General features: G+C 35.0%; 1 protein-coding gene across 2 annotated transcripts; it reads right to left on the reverse strand.

The window, feature by feature from the left end:
* Positions 1–13,295: 13,295 nt before the first annotated feature.
* On the reverse strand, positions 13,296–20,511 carry LOC127107200 (mannosyl-oligosaccharide 1,2-alpha-mannosidase MNS1). Of its 2 annotated transcripts, XM_051044490.1 has the most exons (15): positions 20,345–20,511; positions 19,891–20,149; positions 18,828–18,875; positions 18,299–18,460; positions 17,948–18,060; positions 17,445–17,510; positions 17,152–17,323; positions 16,327–16,416; positions 16,022–16,146; positions 15,812–15,877; positions 15,407–15,515; positions 15,207–15,305; positions 14,695–14,775; positions 14,452–14,622; positions 13,296–13,970 (listed from the first exon to the last, which is right to left on the reverse strand). In XM_051044490.1, exons 2-15 carry the CDS (start codon positions 20,050–20,052, stop codon positions 13,734–13,736), a joined length of 1,701 nt encoding a protein of 566 aa, XP_050900447.1. In that variant the 5' UTR covers positions 20,053–20,149; positions 20,345–20,511; the 3' UTR covers positions 13,296–13,733. The 2 variants fall into 2 exon arrangements, with proteins under 2 accessions (XP_050900447.1, XP_050900446.1); XM_051044489.1 differs by having other exon boundaries at positions 19,891–20,501.
* Between the last annotated feature and the right edge of the window lie 789 nt (positions 20,512–21,300).

Below are 21,300 nucleotides of genomic sequence, written 5' to 3' on the forward strand. Positions count from 1 at the left end.
AATTTGTTGATGCTTGTTACACAAGAGAAAAGTTTGCACTATGTTATGGATTTTCAGTAAGTCCAATCAATGGTCAAAATATGTGGCCAGAAGTTGAGATGGAACCACCTCTACCACCTGCATATAAAAATGGTCCTGGTAGACCTAAGAAGATTAGGATAAGAGAAAGTGGAGAGGATGGTGCAAGGAAGAGAAGATCTGGTGTTGCATATAAGTGCACCAAATGTGATAATTTTGGTCACAATGCTATGACTTGTAAGGCTACCACTCAGGATCCCAATGCACTTAAAAGAAAGGTAATTCATTGTGATATACATTTTGTCTTACATTCTACATTCTGTCTTACATTCTTCATTGTGATATGCATTGTGATGACAACCATACATTGTGTCTTACATTGTAGAGAAAACCTAAAAAAGGACATGTGCCAACTGCAACTGATATGCCAACTGCAAATGATATGCCAACTGCATCTGATATGCCTGCCCCAACTGCAACTGATATGCCAACTGCAAATGATATGCCAACTGCAAATGATGTGCCAACTGCAAATGATATGCCAACTGCAAATGATATGCCAACTGCAACTGATATGACTGTTCCAACAAATGTGCCTGTTCCAACTGATCCACAGCCTCCAACTGATATGCCTGTTCCAACTATTATGAGTCAAACAGGATCTAGTGTGGCTGCCTCAATCACAAAACAATCCAGAAAAAGGGTTGAAAAAAAACCTATCATCAAAAGAAGGCAAAGTGAGAGGATCAAGTTGAGTTGGTTTAAAAGACCCATAACAGGTGAAGGAATATCTAGTGACAAACCAATTACCCTACCAGAAAATGAAGACATACCCACTTCAAAATGAGGGACTGATTATTATGTTTCTGCTATGTATTTTGTAATCCTTTTGGAAAACTCTTTTGTAATGCCAACTGATCTTTGAAGACATGTATTTTGTAATCCTTTTAGTATATCAAAATGGGATGTAACATGCATAATTGAAATTCAGTTACTCACCTTCAATGGATGCCATTTGCCATTGGATGCTAACTCTTCAATGGATGCTAACTCTGCAAGTGTCTGTACATTTACAGTTTGGTTACTATGTGCTCTCAAAACAATTGCTCCAACACTGCTTTTTGATCTGTGTTCAATTGTTTTCCCTCAATGAATTCGTGTTTTTGCACTGCTGTTGTAACCTGTCTTTTATATGCTGCAAAAACAGTTGCTGTTATACCACAAAACAGCTTTATGTATTGATACATGATAGTGTGCATCGATGCATACTGTAAGTAATGTAAATTTTGGTGAAATTTATTATTCATGTATCGATGCAAAAGTCGTGTGTATCGATGCAAGTGCTTATTACACTAGTATGTATCGATGCCTGGTGCGTATGTATTGATACACAGGCTGTTTCAATTTGTCATGTATCGATGCAGGGATCGTGTGTATCGATGCATAGAGTATTTTGTCTTCCATGTATTGATGCATGGCTCATATGCATCGATGCATACTGAACAGAAAGGTTTTGTGATTTATTTCATGCTGTATGTATCGATGCAGAGGCTTTATGTATCGATGCTTACTGACATAAAATGCATTTTAATTGATATTTAAAGGGAAATATCAATGTAGGTTTATATGTACAGTTATGCAACAATATAGTGGGATGAAAAACATAATAAACACACATGTATCATGTAATGCAATGCACAACCAACATTTTGAGAGATCTAAAGCTCCATTACAAGTTGAGATGGAACCACCTCTACCACCTGCATATAAAATTGTTCTGTAGCAAATTCAATATTTCTTTAGAATTACTGACTTTATATGTTTACTATGTCATATTTTCTTTAGAATTACTGACTATAAAATTGTTCTGTAGTTTTCTGATGATTTTGCAATTTTGCTCTTTCATTATGATATAACTTTTTTCTGTCATTATTGGTAGATTGAATGCTGAAAGTTTAATCAAATAATGATGCTGCACTGACAGTTTAAGATTGATGAACAGATTACATTTCATTGATGAACACATTACAAGTTCAACATTACATTGCTGAAAAACACTAATGACATAACAATTACATGACAGACTCATTAGACTAACTTAACCATAGCTGCTATCAACATCCATGACAGACCAATTACAAACATTAACCATAAATTTTTCCTCTTTTCCATTGCAATCTTTTTCTTCAGTTTTTCTAACTTGTTAAGCTTTCCGACTCTGCAATCTATCTCCTCAACAATCTCTTTAGCAAATTCAATCAAATAAGCCTTGTTGACTTCACATTGGCGGCATCCGGACGGATTGGTTTCTTTCACTGCAAACTCACTGACCAAATCATCCCACAAAAATAAACCGCACCCATTCTGCAATTTGAGACAAACACCAGCAACAATTAATTTCGAAATCAAACTCAAAATAATAAAATGCTTCAAAATTGCTCACCATATAATTCCTGCATTTCCAAAATTTGCGACCGGGGTTTTCAATTGACTTGGAGACCCACAACTTCATGGTTTCATTGCATCCATATCTTGGTAAGCCGTTTCCAACTTCACTCGTGGAAGATGCCTTGCTGCCACCCATAACCCAGATGAAGGGGACACGGACGAAGATGAAGAGAGGGATGGATTTGGGGTAGGGATGGATTTCACGAAGAGAGAGAGGGATGGATTTGGGATAGGGATGGATTTCACGAAGAGAGAGAGGGATGGATTTGGGATAGGGATGGATTTCACGAAGAGAGAGAGGGATGGATTTGGAACCCTAATTTCTAGTTTATGCCATGCTGGAGACCTAATGAAGATTCACATGTGAAAATAAAAAAATTAAAAAGCCACGTCTGAAATAAAAAACCAAGATTCCATGCCACCTGGATATTAGGGGGTTCTATGAAGGAATCTACATAACATAAGGGGGGTATTGAAAAAATAACTTTACCAGGGGGGTAACCCTAAACTCGCTAACATTACAGGGGGGTAAAGTGTATTTAACCCATATATATATATATATATATATATATATATATATATATATATATATATATATCCATGGCGCCCTCTCCCTCCCTCCCTTCCTTCGACACTTTTGAATGTAATTTTCTCTCCATGGCCCTTCTCCATGTGGGAAATTGAAATTATTGACATGATTGAGCCCAAAGTTTCAAACGAACATCGTTTCATTCCGGTGGCTATTGATTACTTCACAAAGTGGGTTGAAGTGGCCGGAAATCATCAACTTGTCACAAAAGCATAACACAATGACACCTCTATACATATCTTATATGATGCATGTCCATATAATATAAGAAAATCATTTCCGACAAATCACACATGTGACCACAAAGTACCATGGATTAATCTTCTTAACATATATTCTTTACCGAGTAAAAGGAAAATATAACTTATTTCACAAAGATCAGTACCGCGCCCAACCATAGCAATATATATATATATATATATATATATATATATATATATATATATATATATATATATATATATATATATATATATATATATTAGTTATCTTAGGTATTTTTTTTTATATATTTGTTTATTTTGTTTGTTTCTAATGCCATCAATTTCCTTTTTATTTAAAAAATGATCCTTTGACTCACTTAGATATTACTATATCATATTTTCCTAGTATGTCAACCACCAACAGAAAATATAAAAAAAATATAAAGAAAGCATACATATTGATAAAAAAAATACTTACATAGTGAAAGTTTCAAAAGACACATAATCGAAAGTTAGTGACTAAATAGTAACAATAATATAGTAATATGGTAACATTAACAAAATAATTTAGATCATAAAATTTACTATATCATTGGTAAGGAGATTTGATATTTGCCTTTTTATTATATTATACTAAAATTTATAACACTCTTATTATTAACTGATTCATACAAATAAGAGTGTCCCGCACCCGGACACTGATTAATAAATTAAAATGATAACTTGAGTATTAATTAAGAGATTAAAAAGATATTTTTTTTTCTAAATATGTGTGTATTCAATGCACTAAAAACATAAATAATCAATTTTTTAAAAGAATATTACCTGTATTCAATGAACTGAACATAACCTATTTTCTTTATTTAGAATTCTTAACCAATAACACAAGGACACTGGTTAGCATGACCCATAAAATAAAGTTAAATATAATGATTAATTTTAAACACAATTAACAATAAAATCTACACGTATTAATGAAATCATAAAGTATTATTATTTTACAATTTTTTCTTTATTTGTTTATAAATGTATTATTATTATCATTTTAATTTGACAAAGGTTCTAATATCATCTCACAACATAATCTTATGTAGTACAAATGTATGGGGAAACCCTTTACCGAGATAACCCAGTTTTTCAAAAAAATTCCCAAAATACCCCTGGTTTCAGAAAAATTACCAAAATACCCCACTTTTAGAAGGAGTCTCCAATTGAATTGGCGACTCCTCTTAAAACTTGAATGGAGGCGCCAATTGGATTGGCTAGGGCATCTGCCCTAGCCAATCCAATTGACGCCTATGTGTAGGTTTTAAGAGGAGTCGCCAATTCAATTGGCGACTCCCTCAAAAAAGCCTCAAATGACAAAACCTCCAACATGAAAGTTGTAGATCTTTTCAAGACAATGAATTTGGACATAAATTTTGCATCATTTGGGTTTTGTATGAGAAACTTATGGGCACTTGAAGTTGGACTTCTGATTTTTTCAACTGTTATCTGACCTATAATGTTTTGTATTATCACATGTGTTTCTTAGAATTATGAAATTTTGTCCAACATAACAAGTGAAGTAGACATCTCAAACTTTCCAATGCACTTGGTCCCACCTCAAAATAATAAAAAAATGAAGGAGTTAGGTCCTTGGGTAGTTGACCCAAAATTAGGGTTTCTGTCAAAATGACCTATAATGTTTTGAAATGAATGATGAGCTTCCAAGTTTCAAATGAATTTTTGATGAACATGAAAGTTGTTCATATGGCGACTCTTCTTAAAACTTGAATGGAGGCGTCAATTGGATTGGCTAGGGCAGGTGCCCTAGCCAATCCAATTGGCGCCTATGTGTAGGTTTTAAGAGGTGTCGCCAATTCAATTGGCGACTCCCTCATAAAATGTCTTTTTTGTCTTATAAATAGATGCGTTGTGTGACCAATTGTTTCACAGCTCATATAATCATTTGGCTATCATGTTTGGTGTTCGTCGCCGATACGGTAAGGTGATTTATGCGAGAGACAAACCTCAAATGCTGATGCTGTTTTGGAACATCACCACGTTCGATCAACTGAAGAGGGAGATGGTTCGATGGTTAGATGGGAAAATACCATAAGGGGAAAAAATCAGAAGTATTGAGAGACTTGACAGTATCTTTGGTTGGGTGCGAATGAAGACTGATAAGGATGCTAGGGAAATGATGTTCGATCGAGACGACATTAATTTGATTGTTGTAATCAGTTAGAATTATTTATGTTTTCAGATGTTTTGTACTGATGTTTGTTGTGAAACTCGTTGTAACAAGAACTTAATGATATATAATGATTGAATGTTACAGAAATACAATGTTACAAAAAGCTTAAGATCTAGATGATGCTCCTTGATTGGGACAGTTGTTTTTGTTGTGTCCTGGTTGACGATAGATACTACATAATCTTATCATTTTATCTGTGGAATCCATCTCTGTTCTGATACGTGTGCTATTTGGCCTTCCTTTCTTCTTTTTACGCATCTCTTCATTGTGCCAAACAATATCTCCTTCATATGGAGGACAGTAATCCTCCATTGGTAGTACTGAGAAGCTTTGAGTATATACATTCATGATGGTGTTGGCCTTGTACACATCAGATAAATGGTTGTAAGCGTCTTGACGAGTATAAGCGCATGCTGCAATGACATGGGAGCAAGGTATGCGGAAGACCTGAAATTTTCCACAATCGCACCAACTTCTGTTTAGTCTAACAGCGTAGGCTAAATTTGGTCTCCCCTAGTTGTTGCCCATTGTTTCCTGGACGCTGAAATTTTGTCTATGATGGTCAAAGACTGTTACAGCGTGTGTGGTAGCTTTGATGCTCCCCTCTTTCATGACCTTCATGCAACACTCACTGAATACTTGTCCGGACATTAACACTGCACTCCATCTTTCACCTCTGGTTGCGAACATAGAAGCCAACCTATAATAGGTTGATCTTACCAAGGCGGTTATCGGCAGATTTCAAATTCCTTTGAAAACCCCGTTCATGCATTCCATAATGTTTGTTGTCATGTGGCCCCATCGACAACCACCGTCAAATGCTCTTGTCCACTGCTCTACTGGTATGTTATTTATCCATCTCCCCGTGTCTTCATTAGACAGTCTAATTTCATCACGATAATATTGAAATGACGGTTGAGTTAAAGCATACCCAACATTCACCACCTTCTTACGAAGATTCTTATCTTTTATAGCACGCATGAAGTTTTGTGCAATGTGTCTGATACAGTAGACATGTGTAGAAGGAGGATCATGCCATCCGTTGTCATGGTTGTTGTAGGCACTCTCAATGGCAACATGTCTATCAGAAACCAAACATAGATTGGCTTGTGGAGCCACATGCGTTCTGAGATGTCGAAGAAAGAAACCCCACCCACCAGCCGTTTCACCTTCACAAGAGCTAAGGCAATGGGAAAGACATTGTTGTTACCGTCTTGTGCAACTGCCATGAGCAAAGTACCCTTGTATTTTCCGTATAACCAAGTGCCATCAATTTGAATAATAGGTTTGCAGAACGCGAAACCTTTGATGCACGGGTCAAATGCCCAAAAGAGACGGTGAAATATTCTATTACCTGCAGCACAGGTTCCGTCTGGCATCATTGCTGGCATTGTCTCCATAATTGCCACAGTTCCTGGGACATATGTTTTTAGTGCCCATAAAAACCGTGGCAATTCCTTGAATGAATCCTCCCAGTTGCCGAAAACCTGTTCAACAACCTTTGTCCTCGCAATCCATGCTTTCTTGTAAGATGGAGTATAATTATATGTTGTTCTGATATGGGATATAATTATACTCACCTTCACTGATGGGTCTTTATTTACCAATGGCAGAATGTCTTGACATATAAAAACCGTGCTCAGTTTACGGTGATCTTGTTCAACGTTAGTTGCAACGCAACTGTGCGGTGGGTCTATTTAAGCGATCTCCCAAGAGTCATTTTTCTTCTTGTAAGACGCAGCCAAACGAAACTTACAAAGCATGTTACGACATTCGATAACATGCCTTCTAGAATCAGTGCGTTTCACTGTAAATTCAACAAAGTTGTTCATGTGGAATTTTTTGATTGCCAAAACACATTCTTCTTTGGTACGAAACATGTCTCCCACCTTTAATTCGCCTTCTGATCTCGGATACGGATTATAGAAGACACTGTTGGATGTTTCATCGTCGTGAAGATCCATATTTGTCATATGTTGAGGCGGATTGTAGACATGACTATGAGGTATTGGTGGTGGTTGATCATCATCTTCATCGTCGTTGTTCAGCATGTGATCAACCTGTATCTCGGTCTCCTCTTCTTCTTCATCAACAACGTCGACTTCTACTTCTGCTTCTGGGTTGAGTTCATCTGACCATTGTGCATCATCTTCACCAGCTTCATCCTGATCGGTTAGTTGAGACCATTGAGATGGTATACATGGTTGTAGAGTAATGTACAACTTGATACAGTTGTTGCCTGAATATTCATGACTAACAAACATGTATTCAACATCTTCATCGTCTCGTACCTTAAGGGGGAAAAACTTGCATTGACCATTCTCAAAAAATATTGGATTTTGATATGTGATCTTTGACACAATACCCGATCCTATAAAGGATTGTATTCTTTTTTTCAAATGCAAAAAGGTTGCATTTCTCTTGATCGTGATTCTAATGGTATCAGTGTTTCGAAAACAAAAACCATGAAGCTCATACTCAAAAGTTTCACCGTTGCAGTGAACGTTGACACTGTATAATGATGAAGATGACATTGTGGAGATGAAAACTATTTTCTTACTGCAGATGAATGTGAGTTAAGTGTGTTGGATGTTGATAGTAACACACTTAAAAATAGATGGTATCAGTGTCTCGCATGCTAGCTAGTTCTGAGATGATGTGTCAACCATGCAAGCTATCAAGAAGTGACTCTTCAGCATGCAGGAGACAAGACAGCCATGTGTCGGACATGTAAGATGTCAGAGATGATGTGTCAGTCATGCAAGATAGTCTGAGATGATGTGTCAACCATGCAAGCTATCAAGAAGTGACTCTTCAGCATGCAGGAGACAAGACAGCCACGTGTCGGACATGTAAGATAGTCAGAGATGATGTGTCAGTCATGCAAGATAGTCTGAGATGATGTGTCAACCATGCAAGCTATCAAGAAGTGACTCTTCAGCATGCAGGAGACAAGACAGCCACGTGTCGGACATGTAATAGTTTATATTTAGATGAGCATTCTACCGAAGATGCTCGAATAATAAAAACTAGGTGTTACATTATGCTGTTAATAGGATCCTTTTTATTCCCGAAGGTAGTGATTCTAGCATGCATATTATGTACTTACCTCTACTTAGACATGTAGATAGAATAGGAAGTTACAGTTGGGGATCTGCTTGTCTAGCCTATCTCTAAAGTTCGTTGTGCAAAAACTCCCACAAAGACACATCTACATTTTCTAGATGTGCTGTTTTGCTACAAGCATGGGGTTGGTCAAGACTACCGTCTCTAGCACCGGTCAATAACAACCCTTTCACTTTTCCATATGCAAAAAAGTAAGTTGTTTAAATTGCTATATCTTTACTTACTTCCTTAAAGTTTATTACCTCAAACTAATTTTTTTTAACTTTTTGGTGTAGATGGTCGGCACGTGGTATGAGTTACAACAGATGTCCAAGACACTGTATTACTCAGTATCGCAACCTGTTGGATCACCTTCGACCGACAGACGTAAGCAAAATAACTTAATTATTTCGTTATATTATGTTAACTTTTTCTACATTCATTATAATCCTATCTTCTTTAACATTTCAGTTCATTTGGCGTCCATACCTTAATCTGGATCATGACCATGAGGTCAATGCTGAAGACGCAACCGTATGGACAACATGCACACCGATAATACGATTCACAACTGTGGAGATGCACAATACCGATCGTGTGAAGCTGCAGTTCGGTATGGTCCAGAATATCCCAGATCCCCCAACTAGCCTAGGAGAATGGCATATGCGTAAAGTGAACGACCAATGGAACTTCAACCCTTGGCAAACCTTCGCAAGATCAGAGTGTCGCAAGTGGAAGCACCGTCATGACCATGTCTTAACTGACGCAGTCATGCCAAATGAGGTAAAACCAAGTCGTACTTATATGGCTTGGTATAGATCGGTTGGTTTTCAATTCATCGTCGAAGATATGTACCTCTACGACCCACGCCAGGCAAGTTACACACAAGAAGGATCAACATCTAACCCCCAACAACATTCTCAGCCCGGTTACTCACAACCCCCTATCCGTCAAACGTTCCGTTCCACAAACACACAAACATACAACCAAAACATGCCATTCACCCAACCCCAATACCAAGAACATACCCCATACCACCACCAACAAATTGACCATCAACCTGAGACCCAACATCGCTTTGCACCCATACCATCACCCTACCAAAGTCGCCTTAGCCAAAACACCAACCGCCCCTCCTCCTACCGTAGCCAAGAAGCTCAAACATCACAAAACCAAAACATCCCACAACCCTATCTCTACCAAACACCCCAACAACCTTTCCAACCTTTCCTAGACGCATCATTCACACCCATGTCTCCCTTCAACCGTCCCGGTCGCCCATCCATGAGTCAACCACATCCCAACTTCTCTGGCATGGGTCATGAGCTCAGCTACTGCGGTACACCATCATTGCATACTGAAGACTATGCTGAGTTGTCTGAATACCTCAACGGACCTTCTCCTGTAGTTGGTAGTGACGCTCATGGCCCCTCAGATGAACAAACACCGGTGCAGAATCGTCAACTTGGGTTAGGGCCAAGGGTTAGGGTAGCTAGGGGATGTGGGACCGGAGGTCGGTTAGGTGATCCCGGTCATCACCATTAGGTTTCTTTGTGTAAACTCCAAACTTTATTAATATCAAGTCGTATTATATCAAATTTATCTTTGTGTAAACTCCAAACTTTAGGTTTCTTTGTGTAAACTCCATTTTAGCAAAATTCACATACACATGTTTTGACTAAAACCCTAATTTTGGGTCAACTTCCCAAGGACCTAACTCACTCATTTTTTATGATTTTGAGGTGGGACCAAGTGCATTGGAAAGTTTGAGATGTCTAATTAACTTGTTATGTTGGACAAAATTTCATAATTCTAAAAGAAACACATGTGATAATACAAAACATTATAGGTCACATAACAATTAAAATGTGAAAAAGTCCAACTTCAAATGCCCATAACTTTCTCATAAAAAATCCAAATGATGCAAAATTTTAGTCCAAATTCATTGTCTTGAAAAGATATACAACTTTTATGTTGAAGGTTTTGTCATTTGAGGCTTTTATCATTCAAACAGAAGGGCTTGAAGTTGGTCCCTTTTGGCAAAATTCACATACACATGTTTTGACTAAAACCCTAATTTTGGGTCAACTTCCCAAGGATCTAACGCCTTCATTTTTTATTATTTTGAGGTGGGACCAAGTGCATTGGAATGTTTGAGATGTCTACTTCAATTGTTATGTTGGACAAAATTTCATAATTCTAAAAGAAACACATGTGATAATACAAAACATTATAGGTCAGATAATAGTTGAAAAAATCAGAAGTCCAACTTCAAGTGTCCATAACTTTCTCATAAAAAATCCAAATGATGCAAAATTTATGTCCAAATTCATTGTCTTAAAAAGATATACAACATTCATGTTGGAGGTTTTGTCATTTGAGGCTTTTTTGAGGGATTCGCCAATTGAATTGACGACTCCTCTTAAAACCTACACATAGGCGCCAATTGGATTGGCTAGGGCACCTGCCCTAGCCAATCCAATTGGCGCCTCCATTCAAGTTTTAAGAGGAGTCGCCAATTCAATTGGAGACTCCTCCTAAAAGTGGGGTATTTTGGGATCTGAAACCTGGGGTATTTTGGGATTTTTTTTGAAAAACTGGGTTATCTCACTAAAAAAACCGATTTCTTTCGGCAATATTATTCTTGATATCCTACTAGTGAGAGTTTTAGCAACGCCAAAATGCATAAAAAGTAACCGTAAAAGGAAAGATTACTCAGTCTTTCTCTCTTAGAGTTATGAATGAATGAGTGAGTGTGTATTTATAGGGTTGGAAGTTGAGAGGAAAGATAGACAATAATGAAAAGAAAATGTGGAAGAAGAGGTATAGATAATAGTGATTTTAATCCTGACTTTTGAATGTAAGAGATGAGTATAGTTTTATTTAATTCATTTTTCATTAAATCATATTTATTTTTAGAAACCAAAACCCGTTAGTTAGAAATCAATCATTTCACTTAATGGAAAATGTCACCATACATCCATATTCTAAACTATCAATTATCATTGTAATCATTACTTATAATATAATATTTTCAATTCATTATTATTATTTATTTATTTCACTTACCATAAAATTGTATCATTTTCCCACATATATTAAAGTTAATTTATAAAATAATAAGAACATAGTATTCCTTAATTTAGATCATTTAATTTTCCTTAAACTAATTATTTCTATCATAATCACACTAAATTAATCAATTTAAATAATTAAATTAAAACATATGATTATAATTAATTAATTAAAAATCATATAAACTGAAATTTGAATAACTTTTTATTTAATAAAATTGAATAGAATAAAATGTGCTTAACTCTGACAATGTAGCAAATCTCGGCGTTGAAAGATATCCAGTACAATATAATTAAAATATTAAAACAACAAAAATATATATTTTTGTTTTTACCCTCTCAATATTCGTTATTAAACCCATTAAGCATATTAGAAAATCACAAAATATAATAAACATAAAATGAAGAAAATTAATAAAGATAATAGCACTTATCCAAATAATCATTTATAAAATAAATGTTGAAATTTGGAAGATAACTATAAAGAATTTAAAATATATCTACGCACATAAGAAAATCAATAAACAAATATAAATAGAGATAATTTATTAAAATGATAATATATGATTTGTATAAATTTTTTGGAATGTTACAATAACAATATTGTATTTGTGTAGCTTTAACAATCGGTTCTGATTCTTAATATAGGATGTGCAACGTCATCCGTTTCTGAACTGTGTGTTTTAAATCCACTTATGCGCCGACTATTAGAAGTCCTGAAAGATATTCAATATTGCTGATGCAATATTCTTTCTGCTTTTGTCCTGATTCACTCCTGAGAAGTTTCTGAGGAGACACTATGTTGCTGCTGCAATGTTCTCTCAGCTTATGCTTCTGAAAGTGACTCTGATCACCAAACTTCTAAAGAATGGCAAGCTTCTGAAGTTGTATTATATAGCTGAAGATTCTGAAGATCTCAAGTCAGACGATTGAAGTTATCAAGATTCTAACTGAAGACTCTGAAGATTCTAAAGATATTGAAGATCTCAAACCATACTACTGACACTGTCAAAGTTCTGACAAAAGATTATGAAGTTTCTGAATCCAACTTTGTGTTTCTTCATTTCATGCTTCATCAACTTTCATCATAAGTCAATGAACTTAAAGATAAAATCAAATGGGAACGTGATTAAATAGTACATAGTACCAATCGAACATCCTTTTTACTACCTGATTTCGTGGGCAAGGACAGTACTATAAATCACACTTATCACTGATTTTATGGGCAAAGGACAATACGCGGTATCATTCATCTACCATCCAACAATGGACAGTAGCTCTATGAGCTTTCCCCATTTTGCCTTCCAACGATCTTCTTATGCTATATATGTGAGACTTGAAGACTTGAAGAAAGACGCCACTGACATGATATTTTGACAAACATTCTTTGTGGGTGGCTGAGAAAACCTAAATTGTTGATGTATATCTTTCTCTATGCACACACCTATACATAGCTTTTAATCCTATAATCTTCCTTTCTTTTTTATAAAATAAATCATACGAGTACAGTGATTTCAGATTTTGATCCTATCACATCCTACATACTAATCAAACCTTACCGTTATAGGCCAATAAATGATAAGACTTTACAAATAGTTGAAAACTCAGCCATTTTAAAATAATAACCAAAGTAAAACACTATTTGTATATCTCAGATATTTAATGATTGTAGTATCTGTCCTCTATTGAATGCAGAGATAAAGGCCTCAGATATACATAAATCATGTATGAAATGCTCAGAAAATTTGGTTCCACAAAAGATAAAATTAAGGGCCAGAACCTATTTTAGCCAGAATTCCAAAAGGGTCAGTCATCAACAAAATGGTCAAGTCACCTCGAATAAACCCATTTTGTAAGATATGGAGACCGATTTCTATTTCCTATACTACTCACCATTTGTAGCAACATGAACTCATTTCTCAACCTGTTTCACAATTGCTTCCCAATGAAGGAATTCTGACATCTTACAAGCTCCATAATGGAACAAATTCCTCTTTTGAATCTCGGTTAAAGTGGTTTGTCAACAAGTAATGGTAGAGAAGAATGAATGGAAACGTCTAACCCGACCGACCTTCCTTTCTTCCACCTATTCTAGGAGGTTTTTGCATCTCATTTGAGTTCTTAACAGGTTTCCCTCCATCCCTCGTCACAATCTTCAAAGGGTGTGCTTCTGTGTTGAATACCCATTCGTCTAATGGGATGACAGAAGTAGGTGCAAAGAGAAGATAAAGATACTTTAGAGTCTCCGCAAGAAAGAAGCTTTGCATCATGTCATCTTTAACACCACTGTTAACCTGGAAAGTGAAAACAGCTTGTGATATAGCAGATAAGAATAGTAAATGATTGTTCATCATTAGACAAAAAAGGTTTTTCTCTGAAGAACCAAAACAAATAGTTATAAATTATCAAAAGATAAGGTTGCCTAATGCTCTTTCCGCTCCATATCAAATGTCAATTTAGGTTTTTTCAGACAAATTAAGAAAAGCTATAAATAAATGAAAGAGTAACAATTTTATAAAATTACCCTTATTAATTATTGAGTGTTAACCATTGTCGAAATGCATAATGAAGTATAATTGACTTCAGTGTAATGCGCATAGTGTTAGTTTGAGGATAGAATTGGAATAAAATAATTAATGTTCTATTGAAACTTGAAAGTATAGTAACATTATTTGGGACATTTTTATTTGGTTGTAACACTATGGGACAGGAGTAAAAAACAAGAATAACACAAGCACAGACACGCAATTAAATGTGAAATCAAGGTGTACTTACATCCTTTAGTCCAACATAGCCAGACTCTATACGGGAATTCTTCTCGAAAGCTTGAAATATATTCCAACCCCATTCTTGATATGTCTTGTTGCCAGTTAGGCGCCAAAGGTAAAAGAGTGATTCAACTGTCTCTGGCCTCAGGATGTTCCATGATGTACCGACACTCATGTCCTTAAAATTCAGAAGTGAATTTCAGATCACACAGTTCTCAAATTGCATATCTTAAATAAACTAGTAACTAACCTGCCCAGAATGAAAGAAATAGTTCTCTCCAGCCAATTTTGTTGGAGTTGATTGGTAGAAGTTATAACATGTCCAAGCAAGCTGCAAATAAGGTACCGTGACTCCGTGAGTGCAATTTCATAAAGATGGTTAAACTTAAGTTGATGTGAAAAACATATAGACTATGTCTGGACTGACTTAATTGAGCTAATCCACCATCATAAACACTCGTGAGACAGTTTGGACGAGCTTATGGAAATAGCCTATGATATATATTTATAAGTTATTTTTAGCTTATTTCCATAAGCTCTCCAGAATAGCTTATACGAAGAATATGGACTTTATGTTCTCTTTTGTTAACGAAATAGCTTATAAATACACATTACTGTATAATTAGACTTTATGCTATAAGCGCTTAATTAAGTTGTTTATCCAAACACAGCCTTAATGTAGATAGGTCAAGACTAAAACAAGTTAGCCAACATAACAAGCACAATAGGGTTTTTAAATGGCTATTAAAATTTAAAACAGACCTCTTCTGCAAGTGACATAAACTTCTGAGAATCCTCAGGACCATAACCAGATGATCCCAAAGCAACCATCCCTGGAGCAAAGCATGCTAGTTCATCCATCTGCAAGTGCTCGGTTGAATGAAGAATTATACTCCCATCCAATGTATCAATAGTAAATGTTAAATGCGGAAATACCAGTATTGCAATGCAAAATATCATACTTTGTCAGAGAGAGATCCTCCGTTCTTCTCACATATATAAGTAAAAGAAGATGGTGTTGACTTCCGAACCAAACTTAACAGACCCTTCATTGATTTCTCCCACATATCTCTGTTTTCAATATTCAAAAGGAATGGGGGAAAGTCAGTTAAAGAACAATTCAAACTTTGAATTCATCATCTTCCTATTCTACATTTATTTGAAAAAAATAAATGAAATTGTCTTTAACCATGACAACTTAAATACTAACTACATAGTTCTACATACATAATTCTCTCATTGATCCATGGAAGTAAAACCCATTTTAGCTATCATTCTAATTACAATTGGATTTCAATGAATTCATGCAGCATTAGCAATTCAGCTCAAAAGGTACAAAATGTGAATAGCAGGTGTGTTATTCTCACCTATAAGGTTTTACAGCTGAAGTTTTATTCCCCTGCACCCAAACTTTAAGCAAGTATTCATAAAAACTGCAATCGGTGCCATTCACAAGTTAGACCAAATTAACACAATACAATGATTAGAAGTTAACAATGTCCAGATAGTACCAATAAATGCAGAACTTTGTTATGCTTTTATCGTATGAAAAGATGGTCATTAAATTGTGTTAATACCTGTCACCCATGGCGCCAAATGTGATGGGAGAGTAGCTTGTTGTTCCACTATGGGGATTAATATAGATAGGGAGTAATCCATCATCAGGAAATGTTTTATTAAGCACTGTTATTACATTCTCCACCTGAAATAGCACGAAGCAAACAAATTGGTGCATTGCTAGAGAATTAGCCTCCACATGTAATATACAATTCAACTGGCCCTTATCTATTTGCTTAAATATACTACGCTCTAAGAAAGAAAATGGTAGTCCCTTCCCATTCCCCTTAAAATAAACAGAATATATGGAATTGAAGTAAGAAACCTTCTGCTGATACTTTGGATCTCCGGTCCTTTGAGATAGAGCAATGAACTCAAGCTGTTCGGTGCCAGAATCTGCCAAAATACTCGAACCCTTCGAAAAAATGAAGAGAAAGGAATCAGAAACTTTAACAAAGCAGCTCAACTATCCGCAACAAATACAGCCAGAGTAAGGAATATTAAAGTGAAAATCAGTTAATTTAATCAAAACTTCTCCAGTAGTAGTAGTATAACTAAAACAGGCATGTGCATGATCTTCAAAAAATTTACTAGACAAAATCCATGCCTAAAATACAAACATGGAGATGAATACTAATTTTTCTCCTGATAAAATAAGAAAACAGCAGTTGAATTATTCAATACTCAATGAGAAAAGTCTTAAATTGTTTTTCATGTCTCTGAAAGAAAACAAAAACAAACAAAAAAAGAGAGCAGAAGATAATTTTGAAAACACAAAAAAGGACTTCTCGTGGGTTGCATATAAACATAATCTTTTGTTTTGTTTTTTACTCGTCTATAGAAGAAGCTCATATATAAAAGCCTTCTTTTAAAAACTCATCCAAACAAGCCACAAAATAGCAGATCGGTGTCATTAAGCTAGTACAAATATTTATATGAAAGACAACGCGAAGCTTGAAAGATGACTCACAACCACAATATCCAAGCTTAAAAGTTAAGATCAAGGGGTAAACCCATAAAAGCCACATCTTATCGATAAAATAAGGTGAAAACAATGACTTGTAGTCAACATCAAGTCCTATAGACCATGAAAGCAATATCCTATCTTTTTTTAGTTTAGTAAGATTGACATGGATGTGTAGAAACTTACCCCAGTCCATCCAGGATTGTGTGCACGTCCATGTGACAGGTTGATGATGTTATAAGGAATTCCTGAAGGTGTGTTCCATGCCGGCAGTAATCTATCTGCAATGTCTCTAGCTTTGTCAAGGAAAATTTTGTCCCCTGAGAGATCATATGTACTAAGAAGGCCACCCACTACTCTGGATTGTGGTGAAAATAAACCAACAAAAAGAGAGAAAAAATTAGTTGTCAACACATAAGCTTATTATAATTTTTGAAATGGAATAGACTTTAACTACAATGTAAACCTTATAAAGTAACCTTATGGTTGTCTCAAAAACACTTGCGTCATAATCCTTGTTAAAATCCAGAGAGTTTGCAACCCATCTGTAAGGAATGTCTTGCTATAAGAAGAGATGTAATAAAGCATAACCAAGATTATCACAGTTGAACATTAGATAGACGATTATAGCAAGTAACTGAAACAAATTTATGCAACTTTTACATATAAATTATGACAATTTGCAGCAATGAAGAGTTAAATAGGATAGTATATACATGTATCAGAATCTAATCTTACCAGTTAAACCCTATAAGCATGAAATGTTCCTCTAGCAGAACAATAAAATATAAAGAGAGAAAAATCGAAAACATAATAAAATGAAATTTCTACTCTATGTGCAAGAATCTTTGCCAAATACTAGTATAGCACCAGAAACAACCTGAACACTTTTGATTCCAACTGAATATATAAGCGTGATGGAAGCAAAAAGTAATAACAATCATGTGTCCAGGACAGGTTCAGGGTAAAAGGTTACACTCACTCTCGGGCTTTCTGAAACTGTTCATCAAGACCCATAATGTATAGTGTATCAAGAGAATCAATTAAAGTTGCTCCAAGACCTCCAAAGCTATTGACACCACTCTTTGACTGTGGCTGATAGCAACAACAATTAAAACAATTAAGAAAAAGGTAAATTTAAAGAGCAAAGTGTTTGATTAATCTACTAAAAACAAACTAATGTATATCATGTGCCATTCAAGAACAATACAATTGGTACTAGAAGAGAACATATAACATAAGTTACACCACATAACCACATCACTCTATTAGATCATGATGCAACAAAACAAAAAAGTAAAAGGTTGAGTGAGTGTTCGTAATAGAGATTCACCATAAGTTCATCTTGGCCCCACGCATATTTTTCATAAGAACTCCAAGCATGAAGCATTGCTTCTTTTACTTTTTCCCTTCTCTGGATATCAATGGGATCATCCAGGACCTCTTTAGTGGACTTGTTAGTTGTTCCCTTTGAGTCACCCTTTAACTCTTCCAACTGAAACAAATCCAAATGCTTAGCCCCCAAAGAGAAAATTAATAAAAAAAATAGTTTCAATAATTTAAATAACTGCTGTAACATAGCCACAAGGAAAGGATTCACTAGCTAATGGGAAAAAAGGAGATTTAGCTTTGTGCAAGATTTATTGGGGAACAACAATTCCCGGAGGAGGATTCCAATCAGTTCAAAGTAGGAGTCATGCTGTGTGTGCCAAATGAATACAAATTATTTCAATCCTTCTTTTCATTGCTATTTATTGACAAAATGAAATGAAATGGAATGTTTTGAAGGAACTGAAAACAAAACACATGTAGCAGAAGAAACACCATATGCAAGAGTTTAAGCATGTATGATATTTTCTTACCAAATTTTGCAAGTCGGACATTTCTTTACGCAGCTCAGAAATTTCAACCTGTATTTATTGAACAGAAAAGTTATGTACTGCAGTAAAATTAACCAAATTACTAAGTGCTAAAAAAGTCCAAAAAATAATTTCATATCCTCCGCCTGAATAGAAGGTTACACTTGAAAGAAAACTAAGTCATACACTAAAAACAGGCCCACAATACATCCTACAAAGTTTTGCCAAATAATCAGCACCCGCGTTACAGTATTCTATAACTAATACCAATTTGGTTGTTTGGCATGAATCAAACCTGAAAACTCCACGACTACTTTTTATCTTGTAGAATCAATTAAAAATGGAACAAACCCTATTCTCAACCTATAGTCTGATTTCTGCTGTCTCATACTCAATATTGCACGTGCGAAAACCCTCCAAAATTATCAAGTTATACTAACCTTCTCAAGATGTACTTATGAAAGAGAAATACTAAATGAATCTTGCAATATGTAGCGACGACCCTCCAAAAGTATCATGTTATATTAACCTCCTCAAAATGTACTTACTAAAGAGAAATACTAAATGAATCTTGCAATATGTAGCAACTGACGCATCAAATTGAAGGTGTGTCAGGGTGTACAACACATGTCAATGTCCATGTGGTTACATTCAATTATTTCAGTTTTCAAATCATTACAGATGTTGACCTGACATGTCAGTATCAATGCCGTGTCCGATGCACAGGTCTATGCCTTTGCTTCATAGGCAATGACTATAATATCTTTGGCTTTTCTAGTCAGTTAAAATTAGCTTTTGCATCTCAATTTTTTTTCCAAAGTTGTCTCATTTAACTAGTTCATAAACATCTACAAGTTAAAAAAGTTCTTCCTGAGCATTGTTATCATAAAAATTCTACATCTAATCCTTTGTTTCAAAAAAATTCTATATGATCATCATAAGGATGCATATAAATGATTCTTCAAAACACATCAATGAATTACTATACAACAATTGAAATAAAGTATTTGATAACAAAACAATCAGATCCACAATTCAAAGCTTGAAACAACAAAAAAGTACCAACCTGGTGTTCGCTGACCAGAGTTTGACGATCCCAAACAACGAAAGAAACCGAAACAAAAACGATGAAAAGCAAAGCAAGACGCTTTGGACGCTTCAAGTAATAACCTGGATTACAGTATCTCCATTTACTGCTACTACTCACTGATCTACTCCCTCTCGCCATTTCCAAAAAATATCCCAAAAACCAAAGATCTAAATCTTTGGAATTGGAATTAACAACGTTGTTGTTTGTTTCTTCTTGTTGATGCAAAACCGATAATCTTGAAAAAAGGGAGACAAATATGAAGATCTAGCTAATTTGCATTGAAATCTACGATTTTTTTGTCTTATGTTAACAGAAGAAGAGGGTTTTTATATAGGTTTTTGTTTTTTTGCGACTAGTGAAGAGAATTTTGAAAATTGGGATTGATTAAGTTATAATTAAGTGGGAAATGGAGATAGAGAGAAGATGATACCAAATGAATTGCAACACCAAAGCGATTCCAAGAATTTTGAAGGTAAAAATGGAGAAAGGGGAGAAGAACGAAGACGAAGAAGACTAGACTTTGGTTTTCTACGGAACGGGTCACGTTTGTTCAATTTTCATCCGAGAATATTCAACCAAATTTCCTTTTTCCTTTTTCCTTCATTTTTTCTAAATAAGAAAAGTCATCATTTTATTGAATAAAAATAAAATAAAATAATCATTTTCTTGAGTTACAAAAATCTTGTTTAAATGTATGGGTTATAAATGCAAGTTATTACTCTCTCTATTCTATGAGTTTATTTTAAAATATAATATGTGATAATGTCTCACATTAAAAAACAAAATTTTAAATAATTACTATTTTAAAATTAAATATTAAAATAATAGTCATTTTAAATTATTTATCAAATTAACCATTTTTTAAATAGAAATACGATAAAGACATTAGTCAGAACAAATGGTGTATGCATTGTATTTTTGCACTAAGATGTCGACCATAATACTGCATACATGTTTGTATTTGTCGTTGTGGCAATTGGCGCATTCTTTAAAAAATATATATATGTGGATGCTTTTAAAAAAAATATGTGTCATGTTGACTGCGCATGCTTTAGACTGATATAAGAGATATAATTGCAATAATTCATGTGTTAGCTTGTATATTATGTGTCAGTTTGTACATTATGTGTTTAATCCTTCTTTAATGGGTGGAAGTTTGGCATAAACATTCACTTTTGTTAATGTTGTTTTGCTGGGAGTGGTTATTTCGTTCATATTTTTGTGGATGAGAAAGTTGATAAAATAGAGGGATCAATGAGAAAGCAAAACAACATATGTGTCATGTTGATCGACGCAGGTTTTAAAAAAATATGTGTCATATCCAATGGCGCATGCATCGAGTAGATGCATGCATGCGTCATATGCAATGGTAATAGGTATATGTAT

This window comes from Lathyrus oleraceus, chromosome 7 (assembly GCF_024323335.1).
Source record: "Lathyrus oleraceus cultivar Zhongwan6 chromosome 7, CAAS_Psat_ZW6_1.0, whole genome shotgun sequence".
NCBI classification, from domain to species: Eukaryota; Viridiplantae; Streptophyta; class Magnoliopsida; order Fabales; family Fabaceae; genus Lathyrus; species Lathyrus oleraceus.